We start from the raw sequence: 24,493 nt of genomic DNA, 5'->3' as shown, positions 1-24,493 counted from the left end.
TTGTTTTGGATTTTATTTATTTTATTTTACTTCGCGTTTTGTTCCTCTTATCTAATTTACGATGATGGGAATGAGTGATGAAATGATGAAAATGATAAATGGACATTCACACACAACCATGGCCGAGCGGGATTCGAACCCGGGACCCTTGGCGTCGCAGCGCGATGTGCTAACCACTCAGCCACAGGGTCCTGCAACATTAGGTGTTTGTTTTCTTGAATAGTGTGCCGATAATATATAAGGAGAGAAATACTTACCAAGGCAACACGGAGAATGTTCTATAACCCTGTTGTTGATAATATTGCATTAAAACTTTTCTTGCGCTTTCGGTGTTGTCGCAACACTATGCAAAGACTTGTCAGCATTTGGAAGCTGCAAACGTAGCGCCACACGTAATTTTGTAATTGTACACATTGTAATTTTTTAATCTCTGGAAAGCGCGAGAGGAAACGTTCTTGAATAAGAGAAGGAGTCGAACTACTGGCAACATTAACGAATCGTTTTATCTGTAAAACGTTCTAGAATGTAATGAGGTTAAAATACGCGGCTTCAATTTCCAGGTTGATCTGTACAACAGAATCGGTTAATGAGTATTCAAAGGTAAGTGTGATAGTTCATACAGTCGATTAGTGATCAGTCAGTGTCTATTGGTGGCTTGTAAGATCTAGTGATTCGAAAATGAAAAGGACTAAATACCATAATGTAACGAAGTCTACTATTAGTTCCAGTTCGGGTCCAAAGCAGAAGACATTAACGACAGCGGAATTTCCGGAGCCTCAGTGTAGTGCTAGTTCGGGTCGAGGGCCGAAGAGATCGAAGGTCTCTCTCTAAAGTGAATATTTAAGCAGTAACGGGTATTGGAGCGGTTAATTAAAAAAGAAATAAGCTGCACAGATCAACTGAAAATCAAAGTTTTGAGTCATGAGTTAGTTGTACCCGGACCAAATTTTCCCAGAATTTTAGAAGTGGAGGGTTATGCATACTATTTTTGGTGGTCAGTTCTCATTTTGCCATCTTTTCCTCTCTTTGACGTTCATTTTTTTAAGGAATACTTGGTCAAATTGGGTTATGACATCACCAACCCTCCCTTGGTCACGTCACTGGAGATAAATGAGTAAGCATTTAATAATATTGGGAGAAGAAACACTAGATGTGTTGGGATCGGAAGGGTTTTCATTGTGAATTAATTGTTTCGAACTGTATTCGAGAAGACCTACTTTGTTTTGTGCCAATATATGACAAGACTGCGGAAGTTGTGACAGACAATTGTGAACACTTGCGAGTGCTTAGGCCTCAATATGAATAATTTGGTGGGCTTCGGCTTTTACAAGAACTGTAAACATGGGAGGACAAGACACAGTAGTGGCGTTCAGGCTCGAATGAGAGAGAAATATTCGAGAAATTTCTGCGTCCAGTTCGCAGCCCACAGTTTGAGTCTCGCGTTGTCGAGTGGATTGTCCATCCCGTGCGTGTGTAACAGCTTCGTAAAAACACTCGAAGACGCCATAGATGTTTTGATGTCTGATGATAAGAAATGGACAAACACACATACTGAGATGGTTCCGGCACACAATGTTAATGCATGGAAACAGAGGTGTTGAGTGGTAAAAAATGTTCCGATTTCACGTTCTGAATAATTTGGCAGCCTTGAACAGTGGCGACGATTTTGGGGATAGTTGCTCCCCATTTGTTTTGCCTTCACACTATGACATCTTTATGCTAACCCTTGTATACCAAGGGAAGAGAAAGTAAACTTTTCTTGCACCCCGCACTCCCGTTTTGAACCCAATTGCCACCATTGGCCTTAAACATACAATTGTGAGGTTCTATCTATACCCCTTAAAAATATGGTGTTTACCCCCCCCCCCCACGAAAGGAATTCCTGGATACGTGCCTGACTCGCAGAGAATACCTATGTCCATGCTGGGACTTGAACTGGGAACTTCGGAGGCGAAATCGAAAGTCGACCACTTAACGCCATCGGCTACCGAGCCGGTGAATGAATTAGATAATGGTTATTGTATAAATGGTGTCTTTTCGGGAAACATTCAAATAGCAATATTTCTTCCAGGTAATATATCCAAGGGACTTCAATCTTGCGGGCTTACTAGGTTCTGGCATGTGGGCCAACAATCTGTGTAGTACTCTGTACTGTTTGTGATCCACATGGATTTGTGATCATCCATTTCATCTACTCACCATTCATTTTCATCTTTGCGATTAGCCAAAGGGTAAATTATACTTGAAATAAAACAAAAGCAATACAAATACAAAACAAAAATAATGGAACGATTATGCTGTTACGTTTTCCTGTATTTTAGGCACGTCGCATTTATCAGCCAACAGTCAGAGATTGCTTTTCGGTCGAATGATACTTCTAATAATCGGAGGCAAATGCAAGCTGAGAATTATAATTTGATCTCTTATCCACCTGAGTTGAGGATCTAAATTTTTGGATTTTATTTGTAACAATATTTACTACTGCGAGGAATTAAAAAAAACTTACGGCTAATTTCGTCACTGGCTTCCAATTCTGTAATAGTTACATTTGTTGTAAGAACATAATACATTAATTTACTTTGTATAAATATTACATTATCCATCGCTTTTCCTAATTAAATCTCATACCATATCCAACACACAAATCAAATGTGTTTTACTAATAATACAGGTAGGTTTGGTTTGAGTTGTTTTTTTTAAGTCTACTTTATGCACAGTAAGGCTAATTGGGACTGGACCCACAGTTTAAAGTGGGATCCGAACCACTTTATGCCTCCACCGGGTATCGAACCCGGAACCCCTTGATTTCAAGTCGATGACGCTACCACTGCGCCATCGGGGAGACGTGTTCCTTGCATTTTTCTTCCAGGCGGCCAAGGGTACTTGCAAGGGGCACAGAGGGACAATTGCACCCTTCGATTTAAAATTTTATACAAATAAAAATACATTTCTTAAAATTATCTTGCTCGCTTCGCTCACAATTTCTCCACTTCTTATAGTCCAAGTTCAGAGCCATAGCTATATGGGGCGGCGGGAGTCGGCCCTGGGAGCCCCCGTAAAATTATTTGCGCCCTATTAAAACAATTTCTTTCTATGAAACTTAATATCAAATATTATTAATGATGATACTGTAATCCAAGAAGTCATTGGTCAATCAAGGGATTCCTATTTTTTGTCAGGTGTCGAAACATGTATTTCAACTATAATATAATACAATTCACACAATATTTTGCAAAATGGTTAACGTAACCAGTAGGCAAACGTTATCTGTAGTGATACAAGAGTCTCCCCTTTGAAGGAAATAGAGTCCATGGTGGACTAAGGGACCCATGTTTTAACGGTTTAGCAAGGTCAAAAAAAGTATTAAATTTTTTTCCACAATTCATCAAAGTGCAGATCCTAACCATTATTATGTAATTAATCCGATTTTGCTTGTACAACACAACACAATGGTGTTGTTGGATTCTCGATAGATTCCTTTGTGCGTAAAAAATCTTGCATACTGGAAACTAGATGGAATCATTATGAAGCATGATTTATAGAGGGCTCTCTTAATCAGTTCTGCAGAGAGGCCCAAAGCTGTTGTTAGTCATCAATTAACATTATCGACCTGTAAATATCAAGTAGGATGAAGGCACATAATGGTTCCGATCCCTCTTTAAACTGTAGGTCCAGTTCCAATTAGCCTTAGTGTGCATAAAGTGGACTTAAAACACCAAATCAATCAATTACAATATCCAGTAGGTACAGTCCCTACTAGCCTATTTATGTTAAACTTTATATTCTTTGGCAACCTGAAAGGTCATTATCAAAATATTGCTATTTGATGTTGCTCGAAGTTTTTTTTTTTTTTGTTCGTTGCAGTTTCAAGATACTATCCCTTTTCTGTTACTTATAGCTTTTGGGGGAGGGGGCAAGTGCCTCTGTGTACCCTACCATAATATGTGCCAATGCGACACAATATATTAAAAATTTGCCCCCTCTAGGATTGACTTCGCCCCCCCCCCCCCCCCACACACAAAGAATTCCTGGCTACGGGCCTGATTGAATAGCTTCTTTGGTCATTATTTACATGACAGCTCTTCTCATTGATTGACGAGAAGATTGAAAGGATGTGCAGGGGAGAAACGCCTGTCCTGTAAGTCGTACATTATATTTTTATCACAATTTCTCAACAAACGCACATAAAGTAAAGTAACAGTGCAATTGTTAATTAGTGTTCGCTACCTACGAGATGTTCAAAGTATTATTTTCGCGGACGATGTTTCAACTTCAAAGCTAATAAATCTTATCTTGCACTCAATATTCAATGAAGCAATACTTAGAAACTGAGTTCGGATTGTGTAAAGGTTTTTGAAAGTTGCATACGTGATGATACGGAAGGCGAGTGTGGAAGATAAGGCCAGAGGCGCAACCACGAATTTTTTTATCTGGAGGGAGAAAGTACCAGGATAAACGTACCAATAATAATAATAGTAATAATAATAACATTAATAATGTCATTATTATTACTAGTTGCAGTAGTAGTAGTATCAAAGATGTTATTATCCTCATAAATTACGCAAAAGGGAGGTAGATGTCTGTACTAAAGCATTTATTTGGAACAAACGATTTGAAATATTTTTTCAACACCAGAAATTTTACATTAGCTAATAATTGAAAACAAGCACACAAACTGTATTTTTGAATGGCAGAAAATGAATGATAAATGCATGCCGAAGATATTTTTTTGTACATATAACATGTATAACTTTCATATGTTTTACACATGGAGCGACATAAAATAAGAAAATACATATGCAAGATGCTAACACTAAATTATGTATGTATTCAAAGTTTTTTTCATTACATATATACAAAACATATTATTTAAATACATCACATTACAAAAAACAATTATATTGCGAGCGAAGCGAGAAAGAAAATTTTTTGATCCAATTTTTGCAATTTAAAACAATATTGATTTAATAAGGGACAAATAATATCACATGGCGCCAAGGCATTCTCTCTTTCACATTTTTTTTTTAAAATTAGATTATTTGGCACCCATGGCCGACTCCCGACGCTCCCTAGCTACGTCTCTGAACTTGACGAGACTGAGAAAAGCTGGAACTGCAAGCGAAGCGAGCAAGAAAATTTTACGAAATGTATTTTTATTTGTATAAAATTTGAAATAGAAGGGGGCAATTTCTCCTCTGTGCCCCCTGCAGGTGCCTTTGGCCATCAATGTTTGCCCCTCCCCCTAGAATTGACTTCCGTCGAAGGTTGGGGGACAATGCCCCTGCCCTCCCCTGTGGTTGCACCACTGAGTAAGTCCGAAATTTGGAGGAACAAATTGAATCAATCCTGCTGCTGCAACTTGTTTTTTTGGGAAGCGATGATCACTTTATTCCAGGCGATTTTCTTCTATTATTATTGCACGTGGCAAGAGCACAAACAGGGTGATTTGTTCTCATTCTACCGGCATTCAAGAAAAGGTGTGTATAAGTAAATAATCGACCCATTTATCTCAAGCTTCCATATACACTAACGAAGTAAGTTCCATTCTGTCCTCTTAATGACGTCATAGCGCGCACAGAATCATGGGAGAAAATCTCGGAACCTCGGGAATGGCATACCTTATAAAGGTACCTTGAGTGTAAATGACAGTAATTGATAACATTTACAGAATACAGCGACCACGCAGGATCTAATAATAAGAGAAGCTAATAAACGTAGAGGTGGATCCGTTAACGTTTACAGAATAGAGCGACCACGCAGGGTCAAATAATACGTAGAGGTGGATCCGTTAACACATTTAAACTAAAAGCGTACGCCTCGCAGGGACATTCCGCTTAACTCTTTCATCCGATTAAAAAGAATATAGCGACCACACAGGGTCTAATAATAAGTGAATGGTGACCACGCAGGGTCGTTACGAATCACAATGATTAAAGCTATGATTTGTATGTAATTACATATTCTATTCCTTTGTAGATACACACCTTGAACACGAAAATGTCAACGAATTATGTAACTGTAACTGACACCATTTGGCATAAGTTTTATGTTACATATTTTGACATATTTGCCAGGATATTACATATTTTACATATTTGCTAATTTACCTTACATAAAACAATATATTTCGACAATTTTTTAAATCTTGATCCTTTTTTCTATATTTTCGATCTCTGAAACATGATGAAGAAAATTTGTATCTCATGCAATTTCATATTTTTTGATCAATGAGATGCATAGTACTTAGGGTCACCTAAGTACTGCCAAGTCGAAAGACAGGCGAAGGCCGAGAAAAAACAATACTGAAACTCTTATTTATCGAAAGAAGCTGGAGTACCCTTTACCTCTTTTCATGCTCACGTATTGTTATCGTGCTAGTTATTTTACAATATTTATTCATTTTTACAATCCTTTTTTTGAACAGGTTCGTACTACTTTGGGATTTATTGACAGGACAGTGTCCGATGTTTGCCCTTATTTGACTCTCGATGGTGAAGATGAGAGAACACCATTAACCAATCTCTTCTTCTTCGTCTTAGGATTCAAGCCAGAGGAATCTTGCGACAGAAACCAGGTAAGGGCTACATTCTATATCATATTTTTCTACTAGTTATAAAATGCTGCATAAAGAGCATTTCGCTCGATCGCCGAATAGTTCCAATCGACGACGCTAGATAGCGTACGGAATCGAGAGTTTCTTCGTTCGAGCGAATAACGCTCGAACAGGCATAACGAGTCGTACATGCTCGAAGCCTGGTAGTAATCGTATAACAGTAATTTGTCTTTGGAAGTGTGCCCTCAAATATGATTCGTGAGGTGAAAGATGCATTGAAATTAAATTTTAAGTAAAGGTAGTCAGTCATTAACTCCATGTTAAAATGTAGTTTAGTCTACATTACCAATACAGCGAGCGGTACATGAAAATGAAACAGATAATTGTGGGCTGAAACTGCCAGGGCGGATATTTTACATGAATGTGTCTACGATTAATGTCGTTAAAGTGATATTCCATTGTAAACGTGGGTGACTTGAAGCGAAAGTTGTTCCATGCAATTCTCTAACTATGTAGTTAGTAGTTAAGAGTAGTCTATAGTGGTGATTTGCCGTTCATGTTGAAATCATTCCTTACCAGGTTTGACTTTCCCACTTGTATTTGCGGAAGCCAGGCAGTTCTCCCTGTAGTACGTACGAGATTTCCTTCTCCACACTCTATCTTAAGTCAAGTAAACAGTAGTGGGGTGGGAGAACGCTTGCGTTGAGAGTGGAGGGAGGGGAAGGCACTCTCTTGCTTCTTCTGCCATGGTTGCTATGCCGCCTTGACCTGTTACTCACGAATTAGACGAATTAGATGACAAGCGCGTTCTCACTGCACGGAAACTACCGACAAAGTGTCCTGCCTTTCTCATTCATTCATTTCATTCCTGCTCGTCTACAACCTACTTGTGCATACGAGAAAGCTCTATCACAAATAAGGCGGGTTAAGCAAGTCTGTTCTCTAGTTTTGTGTCTTGATACGATTAAAGGATTTTCAACAAGAGATTTTATAACGTAAGTGCATCAGATGCTCAATACGTTTCCTGAAATTATAGAGTTGCGGTTTTAAAAAAAGGTTTTATATATATTTGGACAATAACAACATTCTATAAAATAAATCATAATCTCCGTCTTCATAAAGTACAATGAGGAGTCAACATCAGTAGTTGTTGAGTAAGTTAGTGGCAATTTGTGCCCTCGGCCGATAATTAATTTGCATATATTTAAAATTAACTTGAATATAATTAGAATAATTTACATTCATATATATACATATTAATAAGTTTTGTAAATATATGAATATTAATTTTATGAAAAATATGTAAATAGAAGATAATTAGTGGTACTAAATGTTATGCATATGCTTTTATATTAATTACTGCAAGGTATGTAATGTATGAGATTCATTGCAGTAATTAATATAATACCATATGCATAACATTACATTTAGTACCACTAATTATCTTCTACTTACATATTTTTTTATAAAATTAAATTTCATATATTTACAAAACATATAAATATGTATATACATGAATATAAATTATTCTAATTATATGCAAGTTAATTCTAAATGTATGCAAATTAATTATCGTCTGAGGGTGCAATTGCCACTAACTCACTCAACAACTACTAACATCTATGAGAAATGTCTATCTCTACTACAAGACTCTCCGCATGCACGAGAGCAGCGTGCTATCCTTCAGGCACCTCCTCCAGCTTTCTTCGTGTTTTGTCTGGAGTCCCCCAAAGGAGTGTCTTAGGCAACTTTAATTCCTTCTCTTACTATGTTTCTCTATCTAGACCATGGCTTCAAAAACTAATATATTTCAGGTTGATTCTGTTCTAAACTTTTTCTTCTCCATTGCTCGCCATAGGATATCTTCTCTGAGACACCTCCATAAAACAGATGTCTTGAATATCCAACCACCACACACCCGTCCTGAATTTGCAGACGTGAAATTTTTGCCTGAAATAATGAATGGCAAAATTAAGTCCAAATTTAGTCTACGAGTACCCACACGGCCAACTCACAAAGAAAAGCTCTTTCACAATCTCACTACAGGGCTCTCTCTCCTCCAGCTGTCTCTTTTCTACAGGCTTCCTCGCTCATCTAATAACCTGAATTGAAATGTTGCCAGATCACAGTTTCAGAAAATTGTTAACTATGTATTTGCAATAATTGTTTTTGCCAACCTCCCTGGCAGACTGGTGAACACAGCGCGTTACAACACCAGAGGTTCGAATCCCGGGTTGGGCATGGGTGTTCTTTGTGAGCTTTTCTTCAATAATTCATTGTACAGTACCATCACACCTCCTCATCTTCGCAATTAACCAAAATTGGCATAAAAGCTAAGTAAAGTAAACCAAATGGTTCAATCAAATCAATTAAATGCAATACTGTAATTTTATCTTGTGAGTCAATAATCTAAAATTCTCATTTGGATAGAAATTGAAGTAGGTATTATACATAATGAATTTAATAGTTAATAAAAGGAGATTTACACATTGTTTGTTTATTTTATTTACATTTGTTGTGTAATGTGTCCTACCCACATTTCTCACTAGAATACTCAAAGTTCAGTTTCTTCATCTCTTTATCTTACATAATTTATTTTTCATCGAAATTAAAATAAATTTCTTATTAAGTAAATATGACATATTTCAAGTGTCAAATCCGTGACAAAAACTGTCCATCTACAAGTTATAAATCTGGGAGTGTTCAAAGGGTAGTTATGTTTAATCAACAGTGTTTAAATTCATAATTCATTTCACAGAAACTGTAAGAAACACTTTTGCTTAATTGTTACTGGAATAGTCATGTTAATGTCAAAAATGTAATATGTGCGTCGTCCCACCCTTGAGAATGGAAATGGTCCTTTTCTTCTTCTTAAGGGCCGAAATATACCTGCTGAATGAAGGCCTTTGTGTCCTATTCTAAATGCTGTGGTTTTTGTTTCAGGGAGTGCTTGATCGTGGTAGTCCGTCAGAAATAGATTTAAACGATTGGCTGGAGCCAATGAGGCGTTTAGAAGGGAAGCATAGAATGGAAATGAAAGAGTTTATTGCAGAGACAACCCAGGTGGGTTGCCTCTGGATTGAATTTGAAATCAAGGTTGAGCGAAAAGTGCCAGGTAAGCTATGATGCAGGCAAACAATAATGTAAAATGTGAATGTTTTTTTCACATTGAAGCCTAACCATACATTTTCAATAATCTTGTAAACATTTTAAAGAAAATAAATGCTAACGATCGAGTTATGCTCTTGAGTTTTCATTTTAGTAGCACTGTAACTATTACATATGGAATGATTGACTGAATGCATTGTTACGAAAGCTGTTTTTTTTTAAAGTAAATGAGTTACAGTTACTGACTTTGAAAAGTAACTCAGTCACAGTTATTGGTACTTGAAAGTAACTAACTGTACATTTACTTCCTGATAGAAATTTTCTCGCAAATAAATTACACATAATGAATGATCACACCAATTGTAATAAAATAAATATCCTATGAAGACTTGTATCTGTATTATTTATATTTGTTGTACATAGTAATGAGTCCAGGGTTGGCATTTTGCCCGTTATTTTTTTGAAAACCCAACCCGGGTGAGTTATTTCGGTTTATTTCAGAAAAAAAATAAAACCCGAGCAAAACTGGTTTTTATTGGTTTTTTTTCAGGTTATGTTTAAAAATATATATTTTAAAAATGAAACAAATTTTTCCCTAGTAGTAATATATCGTAACATTCAATTTGTATTGCTTTATACCCTGTCCCAAGTATCTCTGGAGCAAGCGAACTAAAACAAGTCTCTGCGAAATGAACACCGGAGAGAGAAATGGACTGACTGGAGGGGGATAAGCGACTGCAATTACCAACCTTCACAGCAGCGTGTACAGCTTCGTTCTGCCCACTCTATTTGCTTCCCCTTCTCTGATGCTATGCGCACCCTTGATCCAGAGATAACTGTGACAGGGAATAATTGACTGAATCAAGAAGCTATTTAACATTTCTGTTCTAAAATATATCTCCAACAGTTTGATTCTACTCTTCCTGGAGGGTGTAATGGTTAATGTTGTTGCATTGTGATCGGTTTTCAGGGTTGCATTCCCTGAGGAGACATATACTTTGATGTATCCAAGAATCAGACCACGGAGGGAGGGGGGAGGGGGAGTACAAAATATGTTGTGACCAGTGTTTTCTTTCTTTCTGGTATTCAACTGTACTCCATACTGGCACCTTATTATAGATGACAACTAATAACATTTTATTCTTACAAGAGAAATGCCTACGATCCCAGAGGTCTTGGGTTCGAATCCCGGCCTGGGCATTCCTTTTATCTCCCTTCATCAATTTTATCATATCATCACTCGTTCTCATCTTTGCGATTAGCCAAATGTGGCAGAAAAGAGGAGTAAAATAAAGGAAATCAATCAATCAACCAGTGAAACAAACAAGAGAGATGCATGTGTATGTGTGCTTGGTATGCATCATCGTTTATGAACATAACACAATATTGAGTAGTTGTTATGATGAACGCATTAACAAACAACACGGTAACATATCAACGTGAATAGTGCCGGAACCTTTCTACCCAGAAAGGAAAAGCAATAATTAACTTTTTATAGACTTAATTTTATCAATCAGGTTTGCTACCTGCTTCCTCCATAATGATACTCAAATTTAGGAATGTTAAAGCATGTTTTTTTTTTTTTTAAGATTAAGCACATTTTTAATTAATATCATTAGTGAATATTCCATTCTGAACTTCGCCGGCCCCCGTGGCAGAGTGGGTAGCACATCGCGATACGATGTCAGGGGTCCTGGGTTCGAATCCAGGCCTGGGCATGGATGTTTGTGAGTGTCCATTTATCAATTTCATCATATCATCACTCATCCCCATCTTCGCAAATTAGCTAAAAGTGGCACAAAAAGTGAAGCACAAAAAAAACATTCTGAACTTCAGTTTATGAAACAAATTATTTTGGGCCTCCCCGATGGCGCAGTGGTAGCATCTTCGCCTTGTAATCAAGTGGTCCTGGGTTGGATACCTTGCGAAGGCACATAGTGGTTCGGATCCCAATTTAAATTGCATGTCTAGTCCCGATTAGCCTTACTGTGCATAAAGTGGACTTGAAACAACAAATTATTTTGCGAATGTATATGTTGGAATGAATTATGCTACAACTACAAACACATTTTTTATCTCATTTATTTCATATGCCATTGATCAATAAATAGGTAATCCTAAAATACTATGTAACATAATGTTTTAAATCTGCTTCAATACAGTTTGTTTCGTTTATCACAGTTGTGATTTTCTATTATTTTTCTGGATGTTTCAAGCAAAAATACTTCCTCCACGTATTAAATTAAATTATAAGTTTGCCGTATTTAATCGTCTGGCTGATTTCACCCCAATGGAATACCTTATACATCTTCCAAAATATCTTGCTGCTATGAGGATCAAATTCCCATGGTCAAAACATTTTTGACCTCCAATTTGGTCCACAACGATCACAAAAAACATGCACTATATTTGAAAATATTTATTGTCAAATTATAGCTTAAGCGAAGGCCTAAAATTCTCTTTTCTTAATCTTCAAAAATGTAATTTGGCACAGATTTGAGAGTGTCATCAGAATTTGGAATCTACCTCAGCATAAGAAAAATCCATCTTTTATCTACAATCTTGAAATACTTTGAATTAATGCAAATCCAAAACAGAACCATTCGCGAGGGTATCTAGTTGTGATTAATTTCAGTTAAAAACCTCTAAATTTGCTGCAGTTATTGCGGTCTCAAAATTGGTGACTTACCCCCAACCTTCCTAAAACACACGCTACATTACAGAGTTGAAACTTAAACCTCAAGTGATGCCGTAACACTGCTGAGACTTGTGTTTCTTAAGTTACGAAAATATAACCTAGTCAAATATGAGCATAATTTAAAGTTCTCGGAAAACTTGTTAAACCAGTCTGTCCTCTACTATCTTTAAACATGATGACCAATATTTCTCAAATACAATGTGAGACCAATCCTTCAAGTTATCTTGCAACTATAAAAAGACCAACTCAACAGCTTTGCATTTATGGCGGTTATTAAAAATAGAACGTGTGTGATTTTACCTTTTACCACCATACCTTTCCTAAGCTATGAAATATTATATTAAGAGTTTTACTGCAAAATTACGGACCAATTAAACTTCTAACATGACTCAGTTTAATTCCTTATACTCTGAAAATGTATTCTAGAGAGTTTAAAAAAATGTATTGCATAGCATAGAGTCTCAAACATGCAGAAAATAAGTTTTCTCATCCACTATCTTGAAACAAATTGTTCAATTTTGTTCACACGTTTTTTAGCTGCAGAAATAATTTTACCTAAATGATTCTAAATTTACAGCAGTTATCATGGTTATTAAATAGATGACTTATCCCTCTCTGCCCATCCACCCTAACTCATGCTCCATATTTTGATAATTTTATTGTCAAATTATAGTGCAACTACATAATGCTCCTGTAAGCTTCGTGCACAAAGCTGACATTGTGGCAATTTATGAAGATGCACGATTTGCAGGGGTATAGAGCTCCTAACCAAATATAAATAACATTTTACTGCATAGGCAAGCAACACATTCGGATGAGAAATGGCAAAAATCATTTAAAGAGTGTTACAATTTAATTATGTTGCAATTAATGACATTTCAATAAAATGTACTCAATTCCCCCTTTTAATGTTTAAACATGCAATAATGTATTGTATCAATTGATGATCACAGTCGAAACTATGATGTGCCACTACGGTTTCTCCAACATAAGGAAGTGACTGATAACCAAAGTGATACCACAATTTAAAATTATTAATAATCTTTGTTCAAGTATGCTGCATGAATAAATGCAAATGTTTTATCAAAAAATTTCTGATACTTTTTCTTTCTTGTTTCTTGGGTATATAATATTTTTATATTTTTAAAAGTTCATTTCTAGCGTGATTTGAGGAAAACAGCTTCACAAAACCAATGTGACTTGTACTCTCTCTAGCCTTCTTAAACCCGAAGGTTCATGGCTGCAGCAACACAGGCCTTCCATCTGTCCCTATCTTGAGCAAGATCTATATACTCTTTCCCATCCCTACCGATTTCCTTTAGGTCCATCTCAACGTTGTCCCTCCATCTTCGTCATGGCCTTCCTACAGGTCTCTTACCATATGGTTTCCCAACAAGAATCCTGTAAACTCCTCTTTCCTCCCCCCTTCGTGCCACATGGCCTGCCCACCTAAGTCTTCTTGATTTAATTATTCTAATAATATCTGGACATGAGTACAAATTATGTAGTTCTAAATTATGTAACCTTCTCCACTCACCTGTCTCCTCATCCCTTTTAGGTCCAAAGATTTTCCTAAGGATCCTATTTTCAAATACTCTCAATTTATGTACCTCTTTCAATGTAAGGGACCAAGTTTCACACCCATATAATACTACAGGCAAAATTACTGTTTTGTATATTTTAACTTTTAGTTTCTTAGATATTAAACGAGAAGACAAAAGTTTATGAAGAGAGAAGTAACATGCATTTCCTGAATTAAGCCTACTTTTTATTTCCTCTTTAATATAATTTTCATTTGTTAATATTACTCCTAAGTATTTGAATTTGGAAACTGGTTCAAACGAGTTGTTATCAATAATTAGATTTTGATTACTACCTAACACTTGGTTTCGGCCTGTAAGCAAATATTTAGTTTTCTCTTTGTTAACTTCCAAACCTATCTCTTTAGCAGTTTTGAAAAATATTTTAGCATTATTCTTAATCGTATTCACATCATCCCCCAGTAAGTCTACATCATCTGCATATGCTAACAACTGAGTCACACCATTTAATTTTAGTCCTTCTTTAGTTTCTTTTACCTTCCTTACAGCATATTCTAAGGCAAAATTAAATAACAATGGAGATAATGCATCTCCTTGTTTTAACCCATCATGAATTGTAAATTTGTCAGACATATTATTACCCAAACGAATTTTACTTTCTGTTTCACTGGTGCATATTTTTATCATACTAACAAGCTTCTTAGGTATTCCAAACTCTACTAATATATTATATAATTTCTCTCTTTTGACCGAATCATATGCTTTTTTGAAATCAATGAATAGCTGATGGACATTTTGATTATATTCCCACTTTTTTTCAAGTGTCTGTCTGATGTGAAAAATTTGATCTGTAGTTGATCGGTTACGTTTAAATCCACATTGATAATCACCTATAATTTCATTAGCATATGGGGTTAGTCTTGTTAAAAGAATGTTAGACAATATTTTATATGTTGTTGAGAGTAGAGAAATTCCACGGTAATTACTGCAGTTCATTTTATCACCTTTTTTAAACACAGGAACAATTATGGATTCTTTCCACTGTTGAGGGATTTCTTCTTTATTCCATATTAAACAAATTAATTTATGAATTTGACATATTAAAGAATTTCCACCATACTTAATTAACTCAGCTGGTATTAAATCAATGCCAGGTGATTTGTTATTCTTTAGCCTTTTAATAGCATCTTTAACTTCAGTCAAGTTAGGTTCTGTAACTAAAGGTTCTGCTGTGTGTACTTCATTTACTTCTGATTTATCTCCTACATGGACATTTAAAAGGTCATTAAAGTAGTTCTTCCATCTATTTAGAATATCGCTTGGGTCAGCTAGAAAATCACCGTCTTTATCTTTTATCAAGTTTACTTTAGGTTGCCACCCCTTTCTAAATTCATTTATACCTTTATATAAATCTCTGATATTTTTATTTTTGCTGTTTGTTTCAATTTCGTTAACTTTGCTTTTCAAGTAATCTCTTTTTTTACTTCTAAACGTGCGGTTAAATTCTCGCTTTATTCTATTATAATTGCTTAGATTTGTATCATCCGAGTTATTTAACCACCTAAGTCACCTACACCCTAGCCCCTAAAGACCTGTATACTAGGAAAATCGTTCAATCCCCAATCTGTCAGTGTGGTGCAACTGAAGGAACACCTGATCACATTATATTTGAATGTCGCCTTAATGTAACTACGCGTGATTATTTCTTAAGAGATCTAAAAGAAGCAGGATATAATGGCGCAGACGCCTTGTCAACACTTTTGAGGAACCCAACGAAGAAAATAATATATGTACTTAAAAACTATATTGTGAGAGAAAATATTATATTATAAAATTATGAAATGGTAAAATTATGTAATTGTAAAATTATGAAATTGTAAAATTATGAAATTGTAAAATTATGAAATTGTAAAATTATGAAATTGTAAAATTATAAAATGTAAAACAAATGTAACTGGTGCATAGCAGCAAAGCTACAACCAAATATACATTTATAAAAAAAAAAAAAAAAAACCACCTAAGTCTAGCCTGATTTCTTATTTCTATTAGATTATGACATTCATTATCAAACCATGGCTTACTTTTTCTTGGTTTATGGTATACTATACTTTCTTTAGCTGTTGATTCTATTGCATTACGTATGTGCTCCCAATTCTTATTTACGTCTGTTTCATTTATATTTTTATCATCATTTAAATCCTGCAAAACATCAAATCTATTTGACAGTTTAATTTGTTAATCTTTCTTAATTCTTTCATCAGTAAACTTTCCTGTATCAAATTTTATAACTTTTAGATTTTGTTGCTTATGATTTATCACTGAGAGTCTTTCTCTTAATTTAGCAATTACTAAATAATGGTCACTGGCACAGTCAGCACCTCTATGTGTACGAACGTCAATTATACTAGTATGCCTTCTCTTATCAATGAGAATATGATCTATCTGATTATGAGTTTTACCATCTGGAGAAGACCATGTATATTTATAGATATCTTTATGTTTAAAAGTGGTACTTTTCACAATTAAATTCTTTGAGCTTGCAAAAGTAATCAATCTTATACCATTATCATTACTTAATTCATGAAGACTTTCTTTACCAATTGTGGGTTTAAATGTCTCTTCTTTGCCAATCTGTGCATTACAGTCACCTAACAGAATTTTCATATCATACTGAGAAAATTTATCAAAGATCTGTTCTAACTCTGCATAAAAATCATCTTTAGTATTATCATCTTTATCTTCCGTAGGTGCATGTATGTTTATTAAAATAATTTTACACCACCTACTCTGTAAAACTGCATATGATATCCTATCATTAATAAATTCTACTGTTTTAAGAGCCGAGATAATTCTATTATTTATGAAAAAGCCTGTTCCAAAATTATGATTTTCAGTACAACCATAGAAAAAAGTATAATTTTTAGTTTTACAATTCCCTTCTCCTGGCCACCTAACTTCCTGGACAGCTACTACATCTAATTTATACTTCACTATCTCATTAACTGTACACTGAAATGCCCCAGGCCGGTAAAGGCTCAGAACATTCCAGGTGCCTAATTATATCCTTATTCCTAACGTAGATATTATCCTTAGTCCAGGGACCTCCCAAAGTAGTCCCCACCCGGAGATCCGAACGGGGGACTATTTTACCTCCGGAATATTTTACCTTGGGAACATACATGGCCTTATATTTCTGTTTCTTGACATGTCTTTTTACAGTGCAGAGTTGTCAGCTCTACGCCTAACCCCCAATATGAATGGAGGAACTACTACACAAGACAAACACAAACATATTAGACAGCACAATTACTACACAAGACGAACACAAACACATTAGACAGCATAACTACTACACAAGACACACACAAACACATCACAACTATAACACAATATAAACACAAACACACCACAACTACTACATAATATAAACATCACACACACACATGATTAAAACAAAATATGATATCTAGAATGGTCTATGGTATCCACAATTATGTGATTACCCTGCTCAAAAGAACTCACCTCTGCCTCTTTAGGTACACGCCTACCGCCTGGTGGTCTGTGATGGAACTACAAACAACAGAATGCCTACACACGCTCCACCTCTGCCTCTTTAGGTACACGCCTACCGCCTGGTGGTCTGTGATGGAGCTACAAACAACAGAATGCCTACACACGCTCCACACACACTCAATGTAGATATTGCAGCTTGAAATACAGAAAGTCCAGACAAGTTATCTTTAATAGTTTATCTGTTATTAACATTCAAAGAGTGTAAACACTATTTTGGGACACACTGTATATAGGATGAGTCCGGACCAGTGGCGGCGATTAGGGAAGGCGAGGGGGGCCCCCCCACACTTTTCGCCACTTTTGCGCCCACACTATGTTAAATCTTATCTACAAAGGGAAATATACTGTCTTTGCCCCCCTAGTTTTGGCACCTTGCCCCCTCCCCCGGTTTTGAGACCCAATCGCCGCCACTTGTCCGGACCCTCCAAAACTCGCATTCCTGTGTTCATTTGGGTAATATATGCCACACCTCCGATATGGAAATGAAATCCTATTTATTCCAAGTAAAAGAAGGACGAATCTAAACAAAATTCAGGGCTCTCCATAAACTAAAACTTTCACTACACATGTACTTTCACTTTCAATGCACATACAAACCTGTATATATTTCATAGCAGATGAAATACTTTTGGTCCAACGTTAGAATGACCTTATACAGTCCTATGAAAATATCTTATCCTATAATGTTATCTTCCTTCAGTTGGATCTTGTCGAGGCACTGACACATCCAATTACGCATCATTGCTTGAAACTTTCATCGGCTTGAAAATTATTCATCTTTTTTTTTTAGTAATGTTTATTAACGGCGATAGGATCCCTCTACACTAGATTTCTCTACATTCAATATTTTTAGTATTATAAGCTCTGATAAGCCTTTATTTTACAAGTTTTTCAAAATTTTGGACAATCATAGAACCTCACAAGTATTTAAAGCAATAATTTACAACATTTTCTGAAAAAAACAACAGATTTTGACTGTTTCTTTTTTTGTGTTACTTTTAAATCGCGTGGAGAAAACGGGGCTGGGCCCACCCGGCCCAACGCCGAATAAGTCAGTATGTATTTAAACTCACTGGCGTACAGAGCTTGTGTTCTGAAAGAAATATAGCCAAAGATGAGAAAATTCAAGTTAGGAAATTGGAAACTGAAATCTGTAACTTTTTCTGAACTTTTATATGCAGATGATATTGTACTGTTTGCAAATTCACAAGCAAACCTACAAAGAGATTTAGAAATGGTAATATGTCAAAGAAATATATGAAAATAAACAAAGATAAAACAACTATGTTACGTATAGGGAGAATAGAAAAACCCTGCATAATAAGCCTTGAAGATTCAGAGCTAAAACAAGTACAAAGTTTCAAGTATCTAGGTGTTACCGTATCAATCCCTAAGGTTATATGTTTATTTTATAAAGTCTCTCTGAATGCTTCACGTTCACCAGGGCATTCACTTGTTTTTCTCAGTTGTCTCAGCCTCTGAGGTTTGTAAACAATGCACAGTGTTGTGCTATGCAAACCTCCTGAGCTATTCAGGAAACAGGTAGTTTCTTCTGCCTATGGAGTCAGTGGTTTGCATAGTGGCAATTAAAAACACGATTCGGCATGGAGGAAGAGCTCCATGGCCTAGTGATATAGAGGTGAGACAAGCTGAGAGGGGACTGACTTTGGATTGGAGTTGAGAAGGGAGAAGAGGTTAGGAGAGCAGTAGGGCAGAAGTGAGACGACGCTCTGGTCAACAAATTGAGAAGCCAACAGAGGACTTCGTATATTTTATTCATCCTAATTTATCAGATAGACAGGTAATTATCCTAACACCCAGCCATGATTCAGGTTCAAAGGTTCACAAAACCCAACGAGTGACCATTGTCTTTTCTGCAGTTTAGTTCCTTAATGTATTTGTACCTTTCGCATTGCCAAGCGTTAACTTGTCATGCCAATGACGAGTGCTCTCATCAGAGGATGAATGATGATTAACTTACATCACCCAGCAATTAATTGCACAATGACAGGTTCAGATCCCATCATTCTTTAGAATGATACGTGGTGGAGTGCTTGAGGCCTTTTCATTTTTTTTTCGGAAATGAAAAGAGTTGCAGTTAATTGTTAGCTTTGTAATTTTCCCTTTATCTCCGTTTTGATTTGTGAATGAGATGTTTAGGGCTTTAATCCATTTTTTTGGAAATGAGATGGACAATTGTTAATCAGTTTTAAATTTAAACCCACCCCAAAATTTTGCTCACTTGTTAAGTTTTTTTAGTATGTCCTTGCCATATTTCATTTTGAAAATACATAGGGCTTAAAGGTTTTTAACCGGATGGGATTTTTTTATTATTACATATGCCATGATAGATGTCGAGCTTTCACCTTGGTGATGAACTCGATGAAACATTATACCAGTTATTAGATATAGCACGAGGGACTACAAGTTTTAATTTAGATGTCAGCGGTCCAACTGCAAGTTAAACCCCCAAATTTAAACGTAGCCCAATATTAACTAGACGCCTTCAGCGACAATTATTAGAAAAACAGGAATATGAAAAGCAATTAGAGAAACAGGGTCAGGATTTTAGAGATTTAGGCCCAACACAATTTGCAACTATGGCTCAGTCTCAGTTTGTTCCCCCAACTATTTTAGAGGGTATCCTATTTCAAGGGATAGCCGGGGAAGATGTATCGAAATTTTTAGATAAAGTAGATAGCTTTGCCATTTTAAATGGTTGGAACAGCGCCAGAAAGGAGGAAATGTTCCCAGTCCTTTTGGCCGGGCCAGCGTTACGATGGTATTAGGCTTGGAAAGAAGTCCCAGAAAACCAAGACAGTTCTTACGAGAATATACGACAAAAAATTGAAGACGAATTTACAGGGTCCTTGGATCAACTCCAGATCGAGGAACAAATTCGATACAGGTTACATAAGGAAACTGAGCCAGTTACAAATTATGTTCGGGACAAGCAGTTACTTTTACTTAAAGCAGACCCCAAAATGGGCGTTCAACAGCAAATCAAACAAATTATATTAGGATTGCAGATGGATTACATGAAATATATCCATCATAAAGAATACGAGTCAGTGCATGGGTTGCTTAAGGATTTAAAATCCTTTGAAAAGCTTCAGTTCTTGATGAGACAGCGCAAGCTGAAAGAGCTGAGGTGCGAAGATCAAAGGGACAGTTTATTCCTTCCTTTTCACAGTGCACCAACACTTTCGCAACAGCAGCAGATTTTATTGCAGTATAACAATCTGGCTACTGCTGAGTCTGCACAATCGCGACCTACTTCAGAGATCGACGCAAGATTCAATGCCTTGCAGAAGGAGGTCGAACAATTAAAATTAGCAAATAATCCTCAAAGTAACAAAGCTCAAGTCCAGGCTCAGGAAACTGGTTTGGAAGCTAGATTAGCTAGTCTTACTTTTAGACTGGATAGCATGGACAATCAGAAACAGCACCCTGGCACCGACTCATCTAGTCAGAGACAATTTAGAGAACCATATTATAGAGATAATTATCAGTCAGGAAATAATTATAGAGGTTTCTACCGGGGTAATAATAATATACGACCACAGTATAATAGGGAGTATAGGAATGCACGCCCTAATAATAATAATAACAATTCAGATCGCAATAGGCGATATGGCAATACCCAACAATGGCGAGGACGTGGAAACTTCCGCGGACAGAACTCGCGGGGTTCCTCGTCTTCAGCAGGGCAAGGCCTGGAAGATAGGGAAGAGCAACTACCCCAATCACTCGGCAGCCACTTGTTTTCAGAACAAGGAGGCTTTAAACGAGCGGTAACTGCCCATAGAAGAGACGTATGCGCAGATTTTGTAGGAAAGCAAATTTCATAGGGAAAACCCTATGAGGAACTAATTTACATTAACACAGTGATAGGGGGACAACGGCAGAGGTTTCTTGTGGATTCCGGGAAGCCAAGTATCAGTTACTAGTGATCGAGGTATTCCTTCAACCGCCTCAAAAATTTTAATTCATATTAATATATAAAAAAAACCACTAATTATATTCCTGGGCACGCTGTACATTTAATATCCACTATTAATGTATAATTTGACTGGCGTACCGTGATTTAAAATATAAACCGCCCAATTAATTAAAAATTCTAATTGAAAAATAATAGATGTATAAATAGACTGCAGTGACAAAAAATATCTATACACAAATAAACAGTAGTGACGTGAAAGAGTCCGTACACATATATACATATACTTATATACTTTAAACACAATTAAATACAGTCAACTTGATTTGAATAACTAAAAAAATTAAAAAGCACTTAAATACTCGAATAAAAAATACAAGCAGATTATGTTATGCCATAAACAAAGGGCTTTTATGGAAATAAGCCAAAAAACAAAATTGATTGGGTACAAATCAACAAAACATCATTAATATATGGAAGTGAATCTTAGATAATTAATGAAAAACAAAAACAAAACTTACAAACAGTCATAATGCAATATTTGAGGAGAGCAGTGGGAAAGACCAGAAGGGACAAAATCAGAAATCAAACAATCAGGATAACATTAAACACAAAACCAATATATTATGTGTTGAGCAAGCACAACTCAGATGGATTGGAAAGCTCAGCAGAATGCCTGAACATCGAATACCTGAACAGGCATTGGATGCAAGAATGGGAGGATTTGATGTAAAGAGACCGAAAGGAAGACCACGTAGGACATGGAATGAGGGAATGAAGGATATCCTGAGCAAGAGCAACATCTCGTGTACTGAAGGAAGGAAGTTGGCAGAAGATCGTGGCAGATGGCGAGCTCTCTTTGAAACCTCAACACCAATCGTTAGAAGAGGATCGAAATAAGTAAGTAGGCGTACAGAGGGTTTTGTTTCGGAGGGAGCTGGGACTCTAAAGGTGGATAAGTTTACATATGTTCGTAACTCTCATTCTATACGGTCATCTGGTTGAGTCGAAATTGTATAGATATTATGTAAGTTGTGCTTTTGTTTGAGTTGTATTATTTTCAGTTTCCAGGAATCAATGCGTCCTATGTCAACAACTCAATTGGAATTTTATTCCGTGTTATGTATTTATGTACTAAGCAAATTCAATGACATGACAGTCCAAGCTCAAGCTCTATTTGAAGGTTTTTCCGTTGGACGACACGTGTGACATTGGAGAAGTCAATGGACTGAAGCTGCCAAAGATTGAAGGAATTTTACATATTGTTCGTTTATTTTAACTTTATGATTTACTTTTGTTTTCCATTGTGTCCTACCCTTGACAACAGAAAACAATTTATCCTTTAATTGTTACATTTCCCACTCAACTCTACTAGAATATTAAAGTCAATTACCTTATCTCTTTGTCGTAAATAATTTATTTTTCATAATTTGACAATTCACAGAAATAAAAATAAATTTCTTATTAAGTAAAGAGGCAGTGTTTCGTCCGCCCCACACTTGACACAAAACTGATCAGTTGTACCTACAAATCTGGGAAATTATTTTAATGGTAGTTATGTTTAACCAACAGTGTTAAGTTTCACATTTCATTGAACAGAAACCGTAAGAAACGCGTTGCTTAACAATCAGTAAAATAGTTACTTTAATAGAAAAATGTAGTCCGTGTGTTCCACCTGTGACAATGGAATGTCTTTGAAGTGAATCGGTAAGGTATGTTATAATTCAATAATAAATTGAGTATTTTTGTCGAAGTTAAATTATTTCATCCATACTTTTAATGCAAACATAATCCAAAGCTCATTGAAACGTGGTATTGCCTTAACGTCTCACTAAACTAAGGTTATTTTTGCTTGCCTGAGTTGAAAAGCCAATCATAGTGTGACGACATAATAGCATTCATCAACGAAAGAAAGTCTACATGACACGTTCTGTGAGGGAGGCTGATGGCTAGAGAAATGGACGCGACATTCCCTGATGCTGCATGCTGCAACCCGTAGTACACAACTTTCCTCGCAGCAATACACTTACAATCGTTGGGATCACTGTTCTACAAAATCCAACATATTCGCCTGATTTGGCTCCTTCCGACTATGCTAAATGGAAAACAAACTCTCTTTGGACGAAAACTGTCCATCTGACGAACTCCAAATTTCTGTCCGTGAGTGTGTTAGAGCTAACACTAATCATGGATTTCGCCAGTTGTGGAGTATGTTGAAAGCCTTCGTTTCTTTTAGCAATATCTCCACCCTCACCACAGATGTGAAATCTAATTAATTATTGACTAACTAACTAAAACTAACTCTCTTGCCTTTTTAAAACCGAAGGTTCATGGCTGCAGCAACACAGGCCTTCCATCTGTTCCTAACCTGAGCAAGATCTATATACTCTTTTCCATCCCTACCGATTTCCATTAGGTCCATCTCAACGTTATCCCTACATCTTCGTCTTGGCCTTCCTACAGGTCTCTTACCATCAGGTTTCCCAACAAGAATCCTGTAAACTCTTCTTTCCTCTCCCATTCGTGCCACATGGCCTGCCCACCTAAGTCTTCTTGATTTAATCATTCTAATAATATCTGGACTTGAATACAAATTATGTAGTTCTAAATTATGTAACCTTCTCCACTCACCTGTCTCCTCATCCTTTTTAGGTCCAAATATTTTCCTAAGGATCTAATTTTCAAATACTCTCAATTTATGTTCCTCTTTCGATGTAAGGTACCAAGTTTCGCATCCATATAATAATACAGGTAAAGTTACTGTTTTGTATATTTTAACTTTTAGTTTCTTAGATATTAAACGAGAAGACAAAAGTTTATAAAGAGACAAGTAACATTCATTTCCTGAATTTGTTAGTTTCACTCCTAAGTACTTGAATTTGGAAACTGGTTCAAACGAGTTGTTATCAATAAATAGATTTTGATTATTACCTAACACTTGGTTTCGGCCTGTAAGCATGTATTTAGTTTTCTTTCTGATAACTTCCAAAACCTATCTCTCTAACTGCTTTGAAAAATATTTTAGCATTATTCTTAATTGTATTTATATCATCCCCTAATAACTGAGTCACACCATTCAA

At 36.1% G+C, this 24,493-nt stretch overlaps 1 protein-coding gene across 1 annotated transcript in view; it reads left to right on the top strand.

Annotated features, from left to right (window-relative positions):
- Positions 1 to 9,857, top strand: part of LOC146000088 (uncharacterized) — a 46,464-nt gene extending 36,607 nt beyond the window's left edge. Inside the window, exons 3-4 of the mRNA XM_083137419.1 lie at positions 6,425 to 6,574; positions 9,497 to 9,857. Of these exons, the coding sequence (XP_082993545.1) occupies positions 6,425 to 6,574; positions 9,497 to 9,679 (333 nt within the window). The 3' untranslated portion in view covers positions 9,680 to 9,857. The remainder of the gene's footprint in view (positions 1 to 6,424; positions 6,575 to 9,496) is intronic.
- The last annotated feature ends 14,636 nt before the right edge of the window (positions 9,858 to 24,493 follow it).

This window comes from Lepisma saccharinum, chromosome 16 (genome assembly GCF_977018435.1).
Source record: "Lepisma saccharinum chromosome 16, izLepSacc3.1, whole genome shotgun sequence".
In the NCBI taxonomy this organism is placed as follows: Eukaryota; Metazoa; Arthropoda; class Insecta; order Zygentoma; family Lepismatidae; genus Lepisma; species Lepisma saccharinum.
Note: the sequence above shows the minus strand (reverse complement) of the source record. Positions and strands in the feature narration are given on the sequence as shown.